Below are 17,628 nucleotides of genomic sequence, written 5' to 3'. Positions count from 1 at the left end.
GAGATTGCCTCCCTTAACCCAACTTGTTTTTCAGGTGATGTAGAGCCCAAGGGGCTTAAGGCGGGCTTAAGGCATCCCTAAGATCTTTTATGCATTTTTCAGAAGATACAGTGTATTTTATGTCCTTGTCAAACTGTAATTACTAATGTAATTAAGGCATTGCAAGCTTTCTAGCCATATGTATTTGAAACCTCTTCCTAATTTGTATACAGACATCCCTCTGTTTTCTTCTAATGTCAGATTCTACTTTTCCACTTGCAAGAGTTCTTGACCTGTCATAGATTTTGTATCAATAAAATAGAATAAGCCTTGACTCAGCCTCTTACTTGCTGCCTCACTATAGTCTGTCCCTCGCATTCCGGATGAACCTGTATGTTCCACAGGTATTAAGGGTGGAAGTTTGGTATGTTGAGACCACACTCGTGTCCTTCTACCTTCGGGACATTGCCCACAGGTCCTTGGACACGTTTGTCCTTGGGTCCTGTGGTGGCTGCTCATCAAGTTGTGTGTTTCACCCAGCTTCCTTAGAGGGACAGATAGCATCTCGCCTAAGGTGTACGGTACCAAAAGAGAGAATGTGAGTGAGGGACTGGCCTCCTTCCTTTTCTTTCATACCTTTCCTCTCTCGTAGAAGAGAGGTAAGTGGCGAACCGCCACATGCTGGTTGGGCTTGTCATGCAGGTGAGCCTATATAACTGAGTACCCTGTTTATAATCTACAGTAGAATATTAGATGCAAGTCCTCCCCCCTCTCTCTAGCAAGGGGAGGGAGGGGCTGACAATAAAACAAACCTGCTGTATTGGTCTTAATAGCCTTTATTGCCACCGACACTAAGGGTTCATCCAAGCCCTTTTTGAAATAAATTACACAAACTCATTAATTCAAAAGGGCCCATAAGTCTGGCAGTTGAACATCCCTTATGTTCAACAGATCAGAGGCACGGGTCTCCTTCCTCAGCTCTTTGAGACCAGGAAGAAAGTCCCAGGTGGGTAGAACTTCCAGTCAATTCAGAGATTTATCCAGAATCCACCCTCCAGAAAGTAAGTCTCCTATGCAAAGACCAAAGGTTTGTATTCGTGTAGGAACAAACTACAAATTTTCTAAGTAATTTGTATTTTTCCTAACATACAAACCTGATGGTCTTTACATTCATGGCCCACCTCAGCCACCCCTCATTCTGATATCTGGGCCAAAAGGCATGGTGGAGTACAGACAGACGAGTGGGCGGGGCTTCCCCCCCTACCTTTGGTAGCTAACAACTTGTTTTGAAAGTTAACGCCGTTCCAGCTCACGTTTGCAAGCATACAGTAATCCTATATCAAGACCTTTGAGTTTGTATGTTAGGAAAAATACAAATCACTTTAAAAATTTGTAGTGTTTTATACCAAAACGGGCAGTATATAATGCAAAAGGATGTATAATGTTGGTTATTTTCAGGATTTGAAAAGTAAAAAAATGTTGTTCATCAATTGACATTACTGAGGATTAGTATGATTGGTAATCTGTTTTTAGCTGAATTTTGTAAATTGTACCATTCCTTCTGTCTGTAGCAAAGGTTTTACATAAGTTCTTAAGTGGATATTGCTGAGGCAAAGCTCCTGCATGTATATTGCTGTTTAATTTATCTTTTTTATTGCTATAATATAGTTTTTAGTTAACTTTTTTTAAGTAGTACCTCAATTTAGTAGTACCTCAACAATCAAGGGAAAGGAATATATTGGTGTTGCTTGTTACTTTTTTCTTTTAAAGTAACCACTTGAAAATCATTTGCTAATTTAGGAAAGCATTTTTTTCTTTTCAGTACTACTTTTCAAAAGTTGTGCATACTTTTATATTGAATACTTGTAATAGTGATGTTTTCCCTTCTTTTTTCAGCGAGGATGATATATCAGATCCTGATGATATTTAAATTAATTTTGAATAATGCAGTACAGTAGAGAGGTACTACTACATTTTTAGGATATTGCAAAATGGCAGCATTGAACAGATGTTTCTTTGCCAGTCAAAAAATTTTTATTTAGTGAAGCTATTGATTAAGGCAGTTGACTTATCAAGCTGTTGCAAAATATTAATTTTTAATTTTAACTAGACTAGAATCAAAATTTTAATTGGAATACAGTACTTGACTCTCCTACAGGTTACAAGTAAATTTCAAAATTACCAGTTGTCCCGTATTTGCCAACCTCTATTTACCAAGTGCGGCAAATATTAACAGACTGGTTATTCAGTAAATAAACTACGTTATGCAATGTTGTGCTTACAATAAGAAAAATCTGTAGTTCATTCAGATTTAAGATTACTAAAATAAAACTTCAAAAGATAACAATATATTTTTATTATCAAATAGATTCAGTCAGTGCAGTATTTAATATGCTTATTTCATATGACAAAACAATGGGATAAATACATTGCCAAACATTGTCCCTCTAACTTGGAATGCTTAAGGTATTTTCTCTGGCAGCACCTGGGAATTTTCTTGCATAATAAAGACTTGAATTCCAAACTTTCATGTCTCTATAATATTATAGCTTTCTAAGAGGAAAAAACTGTATTTGTATGGCATTTACTACCTAAATAATGAACTTATCAAGTAAAATTTCAAATGTTACTGTTTATTAGTTCTCATGATTTCCCAAGGCTTGTGGTTCAGATACTGCAGTGGGTTGCTTTGAATAAATGCCAATACTGTACTGTACATATTCACAAGCAAGCAGCAATGAAGTTTTTTATTCTGGTTCGTTCAAACCACTGTCGTGACTCATTTTTGTAGAAATTTTCACAACCTTTTACAAAAGTAGTTTCTGCATTGTTAACTTAACCTTTATAAAAAATACCTTTATGCAAAGGCATAAATGTACTTGTGGCATGAAAAAAGAAGTCCCCTAATGGCCGTGTTTACCAAACTGTTCCAACAAACTGAATTAAACTTACATTATCAATAAACAATAATGTAAGATAAATTTTTAGGGTGATTATTTCAGATCAAAATATTTGAAACTATGTAAGAAATGTCAATAACTATCAAGAGTCCTCTTGTTCCCTAGTTGAGCAAGGCCACAGAGGGTCAAAACCATTGGTGGAAAATTTAAAAATGGCCATTGTATTGTCTGAGATGTTACCTTGCTCTATTTGTTTTCCATGAGGTTAATATATATCTGATGCAGTTACTTATAAATGTAATTTCCTAAGGCTGTTGAAATCTAAAGAATGAATTCAGCTGCATAAATCATTTCAAACTTTGGACTTCACTGTGTTACTGGTATCTTAATAAACTGATATAAAGGTCATTCCAACAGGTACTATCATGCTCATAAGTCCGTTCCCTCCGCTGATCCAGAGAATGAACACGAATCTGCGGACTATGAAACACCGAAGCAGTTGAACAAGTAACTAATGGAAGACCTAACAGATGTCGCACCACAGGGGCTTATGGGAACAAGAAGGAGGAGTGGGGAGCAGGTATTTTTCTTGAGCATAGAGTAAGTCACCATATTCTAATACTGATCGTAAAGTTTGTTTTTGACGATACTGGGTTTGAGTGTAAAATGTGCAGTTAAGGAAATATGCGAAATAAATACGAGAATAAAAGTGCTTAGGAAGTCAGTATTCATGAATGCAGTATATCCTATAGATTATCATATCTTAACAACAGACATGACTGTCCACAAGATCGATATAAAACATTTCAGCAACAGCGTTTAGTGGTGCTCTATAATCTGCAAGCCACCTCTTATAAAAAAAATATTTATAGCAGCAAATTAGCAATATTTTCAGTTCACTTATGATATTGAGGTAGCAACCACAAACTGCTGCCAGTGCATCCTTTATATGTAAACATTCATGGAACTGTTACATTTAGTTATATTGCTTGATTGGGCCAACATCCGTAGTGAAGGTGGGTGATGTGGGTGATGACAACCAAATGGCAGTTTTTATACACTTAAAAATTTTTTGGAAATACTGTCACAAAATGAAAGATTCAGATACTTTCATAAATACTGTCACAAAATAAAAGATTCAGATACTTTCATCAGTGTAATAAATTCATATTCAGTAAAAAGATAGAAAGAAAAAGCAGAGAAAAATAATAATAGAACAGAGACAAAGACGAAAAATTGATAAGAAGAGAGAGAGAGAGAGAGAGAGAGAGAGAGAGAGAGAGAGAGAGAGAGAGAGAGAGAGAGAGAGAGAGAGAGAGAGAGAGAGAGAGAGAGAGAGAGAGAGAGAGAGAGAGAGAGAGAGAGAGAGAGAGAGAGAGAGAGTGTTTCTGGGTAAGTGGTAGTTCAACAGACGTAACTAGCAAATGATTTTTTCAGTATGTATTATTTGGCGTTTTGTTGGCGGTGTGAGGTTACAGCAACGAAAATGCACTGTGAATTGAACATCAACGAAAATGCACTGTGAATTGAACAATCTTTTAATTGTCCAATTGTAATTATTGTTAATGTAGAATGCCATGGTCGTGAAATTATTAACCCGCAAACAATATAATGGTGTTGGTACTTTTTAAATTAACTAGAGGCATACCTTTGGTAGCATATTTTACACTCAACCCAGTATCAACAACAAAAACTTACGATCACTTTCTTAATAATATTAGAATATATGGAGACTTTACTCTATGTTCAAGAAAAATACCTGCTTTCCACTCGTCTTTCCTGTTCCCATATGTCCTTACAGTGTGACATCTGTTGGGTCTTGCATTAGTTACTTGTTCAACTGCCTGGGTGTTTCATAGTCAGCAGATTCATGTTCACTCTGGATCATCGGAGGGAACAGACTTTCGTGCACAATAGTACAAGGAATGGTATAAGCCATGGACAAGAACTATACCTTTCAAAACCAAATTTCCATCATCATAGATTTTTATATTAAAAAAATTATATGGTTGCATTTCATGCAGAATATCAAACAACTATCAACCCATAAAATTCAGTCAAACCAAAGACAAACAAATGTACAATTCCCTGCATTATCTTTTTATAAATGCAATTTTAGTACAGGTATTTCTTTGCAAGGGTAAAAAATTAATATATAAATATAATGTATATATATATTGTATATGCAACATATGCTAAGTGACTTGGAAATAAAAGTAGAAATTTACCAAATCTAAAATGCCCCAAAACCAAAATCCTACAAAAAAACTTACCTAAGTATAAAATACAAGAAACTTGGATATTACAAGTTGAACTGCACCATAATGGGCAAAATTAAGTGGTTATAGAAAAAAATCTATAGCTTTATGGTGAACATATTTTTCAAAACTATCCACATTACAATATTGTAGTGTAAAAAAAATAAAATTCCTTAATACCCCTGACATACTGTGTTAAGTCTTCCAACACACTGCTCTAGACCCCAACTCAGGGGTATTCTTTTAAAAAGGTAAAGGTTCTCGAAGTACTTCATTTACAATGTATTCTATGGCATTGAAGCCGAGCTACAATTCTATTTATATATTGTCAGTTCATTAATTCACTTTTTTGAGCAGTAGACCCAGATGAAAAAGTTTGGATCATTTGGTTAGTTAAAACTTTTGGTACTATTTGTTACTAGCCTAGAACCTCTTCACTTAAAAATAATAATTTGCTTCACCATTCCAAGAAATGTATATTCATGCAAAACCAATATTTTTCTCTAACCCACTGTTCCAATATCATTAAGATTTTGAAGAAAAAATGTATTTATAAAGTTCATGTAACCACTTCTGTGTTTATAAAGAAATTTGTGCAACTTTAATCTAGAGCAAAGAGCCACTTCCTTAAAACTTACTCCCAGACAAACTGAAAGACACTATTTGGTGTTCACAGAAAATAGGGAATTTTCAATACACTTGTTATTGCAATTTCACACTTTTTTCAATTTTTCTATGACTTTTGATGACACCTAAAATTATTTTCTTTCATATGGTCAGTCAACATGGGCCAAATTCTCAAAAATATATAAAAAGACTTATGGAGGAATTTAAACATGATTAGTTACAATATATGATCAAGACTTGTACAGCACTTACAGTGCTACAACCATTATTGTATAAACGAAATATAGCAAACAAAACCAAATTTCTGGTAACAGATTATAATCTTTGTACAGTATTAGCATCATATTTGTTATATGTTTCCCTTCATTTCATAAAGTTTATGTTACTGAACAGTGCACAGCAGCGCTGATGAACGGAAACTTCATATAACTAAGTAAATAGACACTCACACTGTGCAAAGCTACAAGAAGAAATTAAGTTTTAAAGTACCCCTGTAGTGCCAGGAAATGCCATATTTCAATGAACAATCTGATACAGAGGTTCACAGAAAGTCACCATTGCTTAATTATTTTCTTGTGTTACCACTCGACTAAAAATAAATCACTGTAAAGCCAAACACCTTTGCTACTGTCAAGTGAAAGTAAAATCCCTTTTCAAGGGGGAAGTAAGCCTTACAAAGCTTAAAGAATAATTAAATAAATTAGATACACCTAAATTTCTTCCCTTTTCCAATTTTTCTTTTACATACTGTAATGGCAGCTTTCTAAGAATATACAAGTCCCATCAAAAATACATGCCTATGGGCATAGTTCCATCACCATGTTTATAACAGCAATCCTTTAACTAATAAACTTTTCATAATCCTGCATGGTAGTGTTGTCAAAGAATGGGAGCATACTTCTGACAATGCAAATGCTAGTGCTATTTACATAATGAAATGTCACAAAAATATACTATTAGTGATGAATTAATGTAATGAAATAACCATGTGTAAAGATTCATATAAAAATAATAAAATACTTATGATGATAGTAAATATGGTACCATAAAACGAAAACAAAAACGCTGAATAGTGATAATTAAGAAAAATTCAACAAATTACCTTTTCAATTCATTAATAAGGGATGACTCTTACTTTTTGTATGCAGGAAAATGAGACAGTTTATGCCAGAAAAAAAATAAAAAAGAGCATGACCAAAGAAATTTCTTACCCATTACTGTGTAGCTTGATGAATGTATATTATTCCAGATTATGGTAAATTGGTCAGACAGGCTTCCATATTATTACTACATATAAAAAACAACTTTAACATTGAAAACCAAATGAAAACTTAAAAGAAAAAATCACCGAATGTAGAAGGAAGGATTTACACATTGACTGGACTAACAATTGCTGTACAGCTAGTTAGGTATGTGAACATCAAAATTAGATCACTTTTGGAAAAGTTCAAAATATCTCCCCTTGCCAATGCTTAAAAAAAAAGTGATAAAATATCTTGGTTTAGCAGTTATCCAGAGTAGTGTCATGTTGAGTAAGAATGCATTGTACGTCTTGAAACAAAAATAGAGCTATTTATGAATACGCTGTAATATCAACAAAAATTAGGAATACCAAAACGTTGTGTACCCCCTCTGTCAAAATCATTGATAATCACTGCTGCCACATCACAACCATGCAGGGTCTGGTGAAATTAGAACACATGCACACACAACCTAGACTAACAAACCTCACCCTACACAATATTACTGTCAATAGTAAAGATAACAAGATATAAATACTGTAATGCGCTGATAACTTACGCAATTTAGAACAAAAAGCACAGTAGTACAGTATACCGAGCGGCAGCATTCATAATGAAACCATATGTTATTTTCCCAATACAGTATGATGCTTAAATATCCATGTTCTAGTAACAATTCTAACTTAATATTCTTTTTAAAATTTCTGGTAGACTGTTAGGAAAATTCTTAGAATTATGATTATTCTTACTGTAAAAGATCTTTATTATAACAATACTACAGTATAATGTTGCTACTGCATAATTTGAAACCTCTTTACAGTAAATCTGAATAAAAAATGCCCAATGTGCTTATGTACATGTTATATCTGTAAAGCCACCAAACTAACACAATTACTTCAGTTTTACAGATGGATTATCGTACAAAAATGAACTGAAGGAGGTGACAGTTTCCTCATTTTATATTTCCAATAAGTAGTCACCTTTTATATTACAGTACACATGGTTAAAAACAGAACATGACAAATGGAGATTTTAATAAAAGCTCTGGTAACTCGTAGAGAAGTTTGATGTGACATACCTGTCTCAGTACACATTCCATAAAAGAGGCCTCAGTAATGAAATTTTTTATTTTAAAAAGGCTGAAAATCTGCTGACCAAAAACTTGAAGATAAATTTCTTGCATTTCACAAATCTTAAAAAATTTTGCAATAAACAAAACTGCATCCTCGAGACAATTTTCTGCACTATGCCCCTCACATATATCCTGACAACTATCCAGCTCTAAAAGGATTCTTTACGAACAATGAATCAGCAAGGTTATTTGCCTGCAAATAAAGACTACTGGATCAGTAATGTTTCATGACAAGAACCTTAGTTTCTGCTACTGAAGGAATACTATAAGCAATAGTTGATCCTCCTTTGTTTTAGCTACACACATCTGATAGCAATTAGAATTTACATATTACAAACCTCTATTTAAGAATGAAGACTAAAACAAGTTATAATCATCAATGGGATATCATGAAAATATTCCAACCTTATCACAATAACTTTTATATAAATAGATCTTGTTTCCATCAATCCTTCCAATAAAAGATATAATCACAGGCACTAATTAAAATCCTTTACTTCACATCATGTAGGAATTTATTTGATAAAAGCTGCAAAGACTGACCACATCAAGTCATTGGCATTTGGCTTTGCTGCTTCCACATCTAGGTCTAAATCAAGGAGGTCTCTAACACGCTTCATAGCAACCTGAAAAGATCACGGAAAAGTTATGAAATTGATAATACAACTTGAATTTTAGTAGGCTAGTTTAACACACCTCATACATTAAGTTTTCTTCAAAAATTCTTCACAGGAAAAGGGAATGTACTGTATTACATTAATAAAAAGATGATGCAAGACTATCCAGGTTCCCTGCTACTCATACCTCATAGTCATCATCAGAGAGTGGAGCAAAGGCATTTTCCAGTACATCTGAAGCATGGGCAAGGTAAATAAGGGATAATACCCTTCGATCCATCCTCTGGGGATCCCCAACCCAACGACTTAATACACTATCTTGTACCTGAAGTGAAAATTATAACCTTAATTCAAAATATTACATGCAGGACAGAACCTTTCACAAAGGCTTTGTGTTTTAACCAAATGACTTCAAAACTAATAAAGAAATCTAGGTATGCTGATGAAATTTAAACCTACAGCTTAGTATTAGCTTGAACTCCCATCCACTCCTGTTAATAACATCAGACTCCAGATGGTAAAAATTTTATGGTAAAAATTTTATAAGGTGAGACTCTAGATAATAAAATACTTACAAATCATTTACACTTAATTCAGGGCACTTCCCCTTAAACATGATGAATTACCTTTCACCATCCTAAAAGCAGATTTTACCCACTCTGAAATAGGCAAATCATGGCAATGAGGAAGATTAAAAAAGTACACATTTCTCCAAATGTGGGAATGCCTAGGCAATCTATCCTTAATAAAACTGTAAATTAACTGATTTTACATAAAATCTAGTCAACTTATTAAAGCTATGAAATAAATATGATTACAGACAAGCCAAATTTGGTCACTACACTTGGCCTAACCAATTGGTTGCTTCAGTTCTCTATTTCCCCACTACTGAAACAAACTTCAGCTGAGAGAGAGAGAGAGAGAGAGAGAGAGAGAGAGAGAGAGAGAGAGAGTGTGTGTGTGTGTGTGTGTGTGTGTGTGTGTGTGTGTGTGTAATGTATGTACTTCACTTTAATATTATTTGAGGGACTTGGTTCTTCAAAAAAGCAGTAGCATAAACCAATAAGACGAAGTTTCCACACACACGTCCTTAATCTTCCACCTACCTGGACATGGGTCATCCAGAAATTCAAAAGCACTTACCATACAGCCTCCACAAAGACAATACTGAATTTCAGTACCAGATCTCTGGAGGAATTCATACTTAAAAATGCCATATGTAAGGCTACACTGGTCTGGAATAATTTATGGAGTGAACTTTCCAAAAAGCATGACTCAAATTAAGGCCCATGGCTAATCCAGGAGAATGGAGCTGACAGGATTAAATTGTGGACTTATGGGATGGGAGAATAAGTGATTTTAAAAACATCATCCAGTTTGTTAGAAGTGCTTAAACCATCAAAGCCTTGAGAAAGCTCACGTAGCACAATGCTGTAGATATAGAAGAGCAGGATGATAATGCTCCAATTACCTCACGAGATTAAAGATAGGGAAATAATCTTGAATATAACCAAACCTCAAACATCATAAACTTGACAGACATCATTTGAGGAATCTGCGTGTCATCAGACTGCTTAGTTCCCATTTCAACAACTGAGTCATGAAGTACTGTACTATGCCATTATGGTTGAATACCCAGAGATCTCAGATGTTGATGACCCTGAACCCTTGGAGATTGTTGCCCCACAGCCCTACTAGCCTGTAACAGGAACCTCTAAGGCCCCAGGACACCTCCCTACTGTACCAAGCAGATCTGTATACAGAAATACATGGCAGGCTGAAGTATTTCCCTCTATTTTACAATACTGTATGTGATGTTTGAGTTTTGGGTTTGTATGACTGGACAATATAATGAAAATTCAGTTGCAATGCAGTATTAGTACCTGGATATTTACAAACACGAATCACCTGAAGCTGACTCATAAAACATACTCTGAATTGGAGGATAAGTGAATGGTTGCACATATGCTCGTAATGTTTTTTCTATCATGTTTTATTAGGTGGTTTTAACAACAAATAAGGTAAGCTGCGAAACTAATGTTGAGAGTGTAGTGTAAATCATTTATAGTTGCCCAATAAAACACGTTAGGAACAGAGAGGATTGGTATCTTCATTATTAAGTCTATATTACTTCAAATGGGTTGGGTCTCAAGGATGCCAATAATTGGGCATCTACTGTACTGACTTTTTCCAATACGACATAAGAATGAAAAATAAGGATCTGGCAACTATTCTCAAACTTGTAAGCTATGCTAAGTTTACAAATGACAGCAGGTAGGTGGGTTCCCCTGTGATAAAATAAATTCTCCTGTGGCAATGACTAATGTATTCCTTTGTCCATTAAAACACCGACAACTGACTTTGCCTGGTGTTAAGCTCCCATAACAATAATTAAAACAGAAGTTTAACTACATAACAATTACATTGCTTGTTAAACTTTATAAATAACTCCCCAGAGGAATGTGTTTTCAAATGGGGAAATTTGAGCAGAAATAATATATAGAGGTTGAAGAGCAAGGTGAGAAAAGACCACAGGAATATGTTTTAACAGGCAAAAGAGAGAGAGAGAGAATGTACCAAGAAAGCCTAAAATTTATTCACAATTCTCTTTGGGGTCTATTTCCATATTCTACATTCAGTAATAAACAATGAGACATATTATCCATTTATGCTCTTCACAAAAACAAGATTCTAGACTTGATCTGAACATATTTAAATATATTACAAAGTTTAACCAGCCCACTGAGTCACATTTCTGAACTCAATAATGAGGCTAACCAAAGAATTCATCCTTTATTGTGCAAGAAAATGTTAAATGTTAAAGCAGCTGAACAGCAAGATGCGTAGAGATCAGTAAGAATATGTGCAACATACTGCTGAAAGCAATGACCCTGTGACATAGCTACAGTATGCTACTCAAGGTATATGGTAGGTATTATAAAAAAGGAGAATCAGCTACACAATAAATCAATGAAAAAGTTCTCTTGTAGTATGAGAATTTCTTTTGAGTGTAATCTACACTCTTGGGCCATGGAATAGGAAAAAAATCCATACCTTCTTCACTAATTTGGTTTTCATCACATTGTCTGTAAGTGGATGCGTTGTCATGTCAAAGACGAGAAAATTCTGCTTCTCAGTTGTTAGCACTCCCTTTTCCACCAGATTTTTTGCTAATCGCTCCCGTACGTTCCGTAGCTGGTAACGTAACTTCAAAGGGTTCCATGACTCTCCTAAAAATATATGAAAAAAAATCATGAACTGCATACATTACACTACAATATGTGTATTACATGTATTACATTATAGAGCAAAACTAACCTTAACATAGAACCAGTATTCCTCGCTTACCCGACAAGTACTCAATCCAAGACTGTACAGTTTCAGGTGGATCTGTCTCCTTCACATGCTTTAAAGCTTCATCAAGCAGCACGTCACCAGTAGGCTGATCAGACCGTAGTAAAACCTGTAATCAGAGTAAATCAAATGCTTGAATTTCATAAACTGCAACCTGAAATATATAAGTCTACTAATCACCAAATTAACAATTATGAAGAGGGTTTAGAAGTGCCATAATACAATAACAATAGCACCAAAACTATTTTGTTGATTAAAAGTTCATAATCATTCTGGGAGATCTACAATAAGTGATATAGGAATGCTTCCAGTACACCGATATGTTAATAAGGTAAAAGGTGTAACTATAAAAATACTGCTAAAAAATGTGCACCTTTAACAATGGTCAACAGTAGGCTTTTTTACCTATGTGACGACTCTACCTACAGCATTTAGTGAGAGAAAACCTGAAGATCATTTTCTATCCTGCTTCCTGCTTTCTTGCTCTTCACCAAATTTTACATTAGTTTTTGCATGCTTAAGGAAACAAGTAACATGAAATAAAAGACCCTGTCAGGTTGAGACTGTACTGAACTGAAAATTAAATAGCTCAAGAGGGGCAGAATTGAAAACAGAAGTCTTGCATCTGAATAGATTGAAAAAAAGACTAACTGGAAATGGATTAGCATGGTCAGGAAGAAACAGCAACAATTCTAATGAGGCCTATGTTTCAGAAGACTAGAATTTAACTTTGTTCTAGAAATTTCGGAAACCTACTACAAAGGATTTCAATGATCACATTGCTATGAGAACCACTGTAGTCCAGCAAGCACATAGAAAAGTAATGAAGTTCAGAACAAGTCAAGTACCATTCAAGCAAGGTCAAAAACCACTGCGCACTATAACAGCACAAAACATTTTACATGGATTATACAATACTGTACATCAAAGTTGGTCAGTCCAATTTTAATTTTTACTTTGCTAGCAACATTGCCACTCACTGTCATAAACATGAAAGCTGACAATATACTACTTGAACCTGTGATGTTTCAAGTTGTTACTGAGCTGGAGGAAGGATTAAAACAAGAAGGTGACCGAAAGTGATGTTGTGTTCTCACACCTCTCCGGGTCAAGTGGACTTTTGAGGAAATGTTAGTTAATGAAAGCACTTGGTCAACTTCGCCTAAATCATTCCTTCAACTCGGTGACAATTTGAAACACTGAAGGTTCCAGCAATGGGTGGGGTTAGCAACTTTCTGAATAGGGTGTTGACAAAGGAGAAACTTCTAGCTAAAAAGGGTATTCTAACAGCAGACCACAGCAAAACTTTATGATGAAGTAACAGAAATAACTCATTTTTATTATAGTGTTATACTTTGAACCTTAGTAAAATGGTCCAAAATGTTAAATTAGAAGGTAAGAATACAAAAAATTAAAAACAGTTGGACAGCTAGGTGGGAAATGACCATGAGAGGTGGATGGAGAGTTAAAAGAGAGAAACCTAGCCACAGCTGAAAGAACAACACAGGGATTCTTCGGTAATTTCCGCAATACAAAATGGCACACAACAGGAAGTATTCCTCTTGCCCACTTTGAAGCACTAAAAATGAAAGAGGAAATTCTGAATCTATGATATTACACAATATGAAGTTCAATGCTGGAATGAAATATAAAATTTAGGCCACAGGCCAAGCACTGGGACCTGTGACATCATTCAGTGCTGAAAGGGAAATTGAGAGTAAAAAGGTTTTAAAAGGTGTAATAGGATGAAAACCTCACAGTTGCACAATGAAACAATTGTTTGGAGAAGGTGGAAAGTAAGATGGAAGAAAGAGAAAGGAAGGAGGTAGAGCAAAAGGAAATGAAAGGGGTTGCAGCTAGGGGCTAAAGGGACGCTGCAAAGAACCCTAAGTAATGCCTACAGTGCACTGTGTGGGAAACACTGACAGCACTACCACCCTCCTAGATTAAATGCTGGAGTGCACTAGAAAGCTCATGCTACAAATGAAAAGCAGCCATGAGATGTCATGTTCTGAGGCTAGAAACTGGACTGAACTCAAGACTGAAATGGTTTGGACATGTGATGTGAAGGGAAGATGAGGACTAAGAGCACTAGATATGAGGACCTGACCAGACTGAACTCTAGGCAAGAATTATGCAAGTTAGCTAAGAGAGGAGATAACTCAAATGTCAAAACTCATAAGTAACTAAAAATGTTGAACTGTGATAATGATCAGATCAATTTAAGATATACTCACAGATTAAAGCTTAATGGTTCCAGCAAATGACTGGACAGGTATTTTAAATGGTTTGTACTGGATACCTTTGTCCATCATGCCCTCATACTTGCTCTATATAGGATACCCCATGGAGATTGAAGAGTCAGCACAAATAATTTGAAACAATGATAGTGGCCAAAGTAGTGCTATGAAGCAATACTACATGAATTATATGCACCAGAACTACCTAAATGACAAGAAGGCCCTCAGGAAAACAATCAATGAAAGTGTTTTCCCTACCACTGAAGAAAAGGTAAACCTTAATTTACTACAAGAACATGAAGACCAACCAGCTCCTCCTCAAGAACAACCCAGGACCCCCAGAGATATCTCTGAAGAAAGAGTTCATATACGAGTTAACATATCCGATGGAAGGATGCCACCACCACACATAAAAGGCTGACTTCTACCAAAATCTCAAGGCATCTTTCCTGCCACCTTCAAGAAGGAACTACCTTCCACAATTTCCAGCAAATTTACAATGAAAGTACATCAGGAAAAAAATTATATGCAGTATAAAAATTACAACCAAAACACCATATTTCCAAGAGCTGCACCTTCTAAAGGCACAAAAATCATGGGAAAAGAAAAAGCCCAGAATCAATATGTAAAAGAAACAAAATTTCTTCCCTCTATTATCAGAAACGTATCTCAGCTGGTACCAAAATTGTCATACAACTACCAAATAGAGAGAATCAACACCAAAGGCCACCTCTCTATGTAAGAATGTCATCATGCAAGCTACCCCAGTGGGGAACACACCAGCTCATTCTTCCCTCCACCCAATCCCATAAATACAACAATGAGAAAATCATGCTGCCAATCAGAATTCTGCACAAAACTAACTGCTGCAATAATATAAACACAAGGTTCCTGCAATCCAGCACTTTTCATAAACAACAGCTAAGCAGTTCCTAATCCAACACAGTCTCATATATTCAGTCAGTTCCTATTCTTTCATGCTGCAGTTCTCTTAACTACAACAATCATATGTTACCAAGGTGCTATCCAAGTTAACATCATAGTTATGGAGAGAGAGAGAGAGAGAGAGAGAGAGAGAGAGAGAGAGAGAGAGAGAGAGAGAGAGAGAGAGAGAGAGAGAAAAAAAAAAATTGTCAAGGGGGGGTTTAAGTACTGAAGAAAATGTTATGTTTACATTCACAGACTAGTTAATTCTAATGGCTCTAACTGGGAATAAAGGTGAATGATTGTTTATAAGTACAGAACTACAGTGTTGTGAAGGACTGTTTTTTTTATATAAATCTTTCATAAAAATGTTTTAAGTTGTTGGGTCACTTGCCAATATCCTTATTGCACTTTGCATAGCTACCAAGTCTTGATGCGGAGCGAGAGAAGATTCACCACTTAGTGGATTGACTTAGGGGGGGATTTGAAGGGCCTCGAGTAAACTCTGGCTCCTTAATTATTAAAATAAACTTTTTTTTTCAAATACTGTCTGGTAAGAAACCATATATCCAGTTACCAAAACCTAAAATAAACAGTTGTTTTGTACAATAACATCGAGGTAAAAGAGACGGAAAAGTTGCCCTGTACAATAACAAGAGTAGATCTGTCCCCTCAATACGCATTTTACTTTTGGCTTTAAGACGTTAACTGCTGCATGCTTTTCAGTCCCATTCCATATCAAAGATTAATGAATAATTTTACTGTCTGGCTCAAGTACCAGACTGCTTCTCATTTTCAGTTCGGTACCATAATTCTTCTTCCATCTGATCTCTTTACCTAACAGGACCATCATATCTACAGAAAACAAAGTCTAATGACAAAGTAAAAGTATCTACTTTCATAAGGCAATGTTAAAAATAAGCCGAGAACATCATGGGTTTGATACAGGAAACAATACAGTAAAACAGTCTCATCCTTATATTAATAATTTTTCAAATCCATTGGTAACTGGCTTGTAATGTTGATTTCTAAGAGGAAAAATATACTACAGTAATTAAAAACCTCCTTGTGGGACACCATTTTCCAATGTATAGGTATCTGAAAAGCAGACAGTATCGTCTATTTGCCCCTGGAATGTGGTCTATGAGGAAGATTTTATAACTGACAAAGGCAGAAGGTTGTAAAATACTTTTGTATAGAACAGAATAGAATACAGTTGACCCCCGGTATCCACAGGGGAAGAGTACCACAACACCCTGCGAATAGCTAAAATCCACGAATACTTGACATCCCTCAAAAAACGCTTATAACTGCCTATTTTGTTAGTTCAAACACCAAAAAAAAAACTTCTAAAAACACTTATACCTAAGTATTTTAAAAGTTTTATCACAAAAAATTTATTTAGTCACAAAAATATGTAAATACAGTAATTAGTGAATATTTCTCTATGAAAAATACCGTGAATAGGCGAATTTTTCATGAATGTGTACAGTATATACATTCCACAGAAAAACCAGCGAATAGGTGAGGCCACGAATCTGGAACCGCCAGTAGGCAGGGGTCCACTTGTAGACTTGGGCAATTGTTAGGAGAGGGTGGAAAGTAAGATGGAACAAAGAGAACATAAACGGAGGTACAGTAAAAAGGAATGAAAGGGGTTGCAGCTAGGGGCCAAAGGGACGTTGCAAAGAACCCCTGGTAATGCCGACAGTGCACTGCATGAGGTGCACTGATGGCACTAACCCACCAAGGGGTAAATACTTTTGACAGTTTTAACAAACTAGCACCTACCTAATGATATGTTGTTTTACCAGGATGAAACCTAAGAATTCAGGTGTCTAGCACTGCAAAACAAAACTCACAAAACACAAGTAGGAATACTACATGCTGCAGTTGTCACTGTTCCAGAAAAAGTGAATAGTCATACCCTGGTCTAACTTCAAATCAAAATAAATATTCTATCTTACCTTTCTGTTTAATAAAGATTTTCGTCGAAGTCCAGCTTTTTCTAATTCAACCCTTCCTCTTAGTGCTAATTCTATTAGTATGCATCCACGAAGACCAGAAGAAATACAGTCATTCCAAAAGCTAGTGTAACCCTGAAACACAAGTAAAAAAAAAAAAAAAGTCAAGCCACAAAATCTCCGAAAGTATTTTTGTAAACATAAATGGATCAAAAAGATTCACAAGGTAAATGGGTTGAAGTCATGTGCTAATACTGTATGTATTTGATAAGTACAGTACATCTAATCTGTCAAAGCTTATAAGTTCATTCTGATTTTTTCTAAATAGAAAAATCACTCCGTTGGAATTTATATGTAAGACATTAAAAATATAAAAACATAATGCATGTTGT

The 17,628-nt window shown here is 35.3% G+C and overlaps 1 protein-coding gene across 1 annotated transcript in view; it reads right to left on the bottom strand.

Annotated features, from left to right (window-relative positions):
* Positions 1-6,496: 6,496 nt before the first annotated feature.
* sau (Golgi phosphoprotein 3 homolog sauron) overlaps positions 6,497-17,628 on the bottom strand; it is a 36,481-nt gene continuing 25,349 nt past the window's right edge. The window contains exons 2-6 of the mRNA XM_067095821.1: positions 17,240-17,371; positions 12,103-12,217; positions 11,809-11,984; positions 8,942-9,079; positions 6,497-8,763 (exon numbers count right to left, since the gene is read on the bottom strand). Of these exons, the coding sequence (XP_066951922.1) occupies positions 8,653-8,763; positions 8,942-9,079; positions 11,809-11,984; positions 12,103-12,217; positions 17,240-17,371 (672 nt within the window). The 3' untranslated portion in view covers positions 6,497-8,652. The remainder of the gene's footprint in view (positions 8,764-8,941; positions 9,080-11,808; positions 11,985-12,102; positions 12,218-17,239; positions 17,372-17,628) is intronic.

The sequence above is a fragment of the Macrobrachium rosenbergii genome, chromosome 52 (genome assembly GCF_040412425.1).
Source record: "Macrobrachium rosenbergii isolate ZJJX-2024 chromosome 52, ASM4041242v1, whole genome shotgun sequence".
Classification (NCBI taxonomy): Eukaryota; Metazoa; Arthropoda; class Malacostraca; order Decapoda; family Palaemonidae; genus Macrobrachium; species Macrobrachium rosenbergii.
This window is presented reverse-complemented; position numbering and strand designations above follow the sequence as displayed.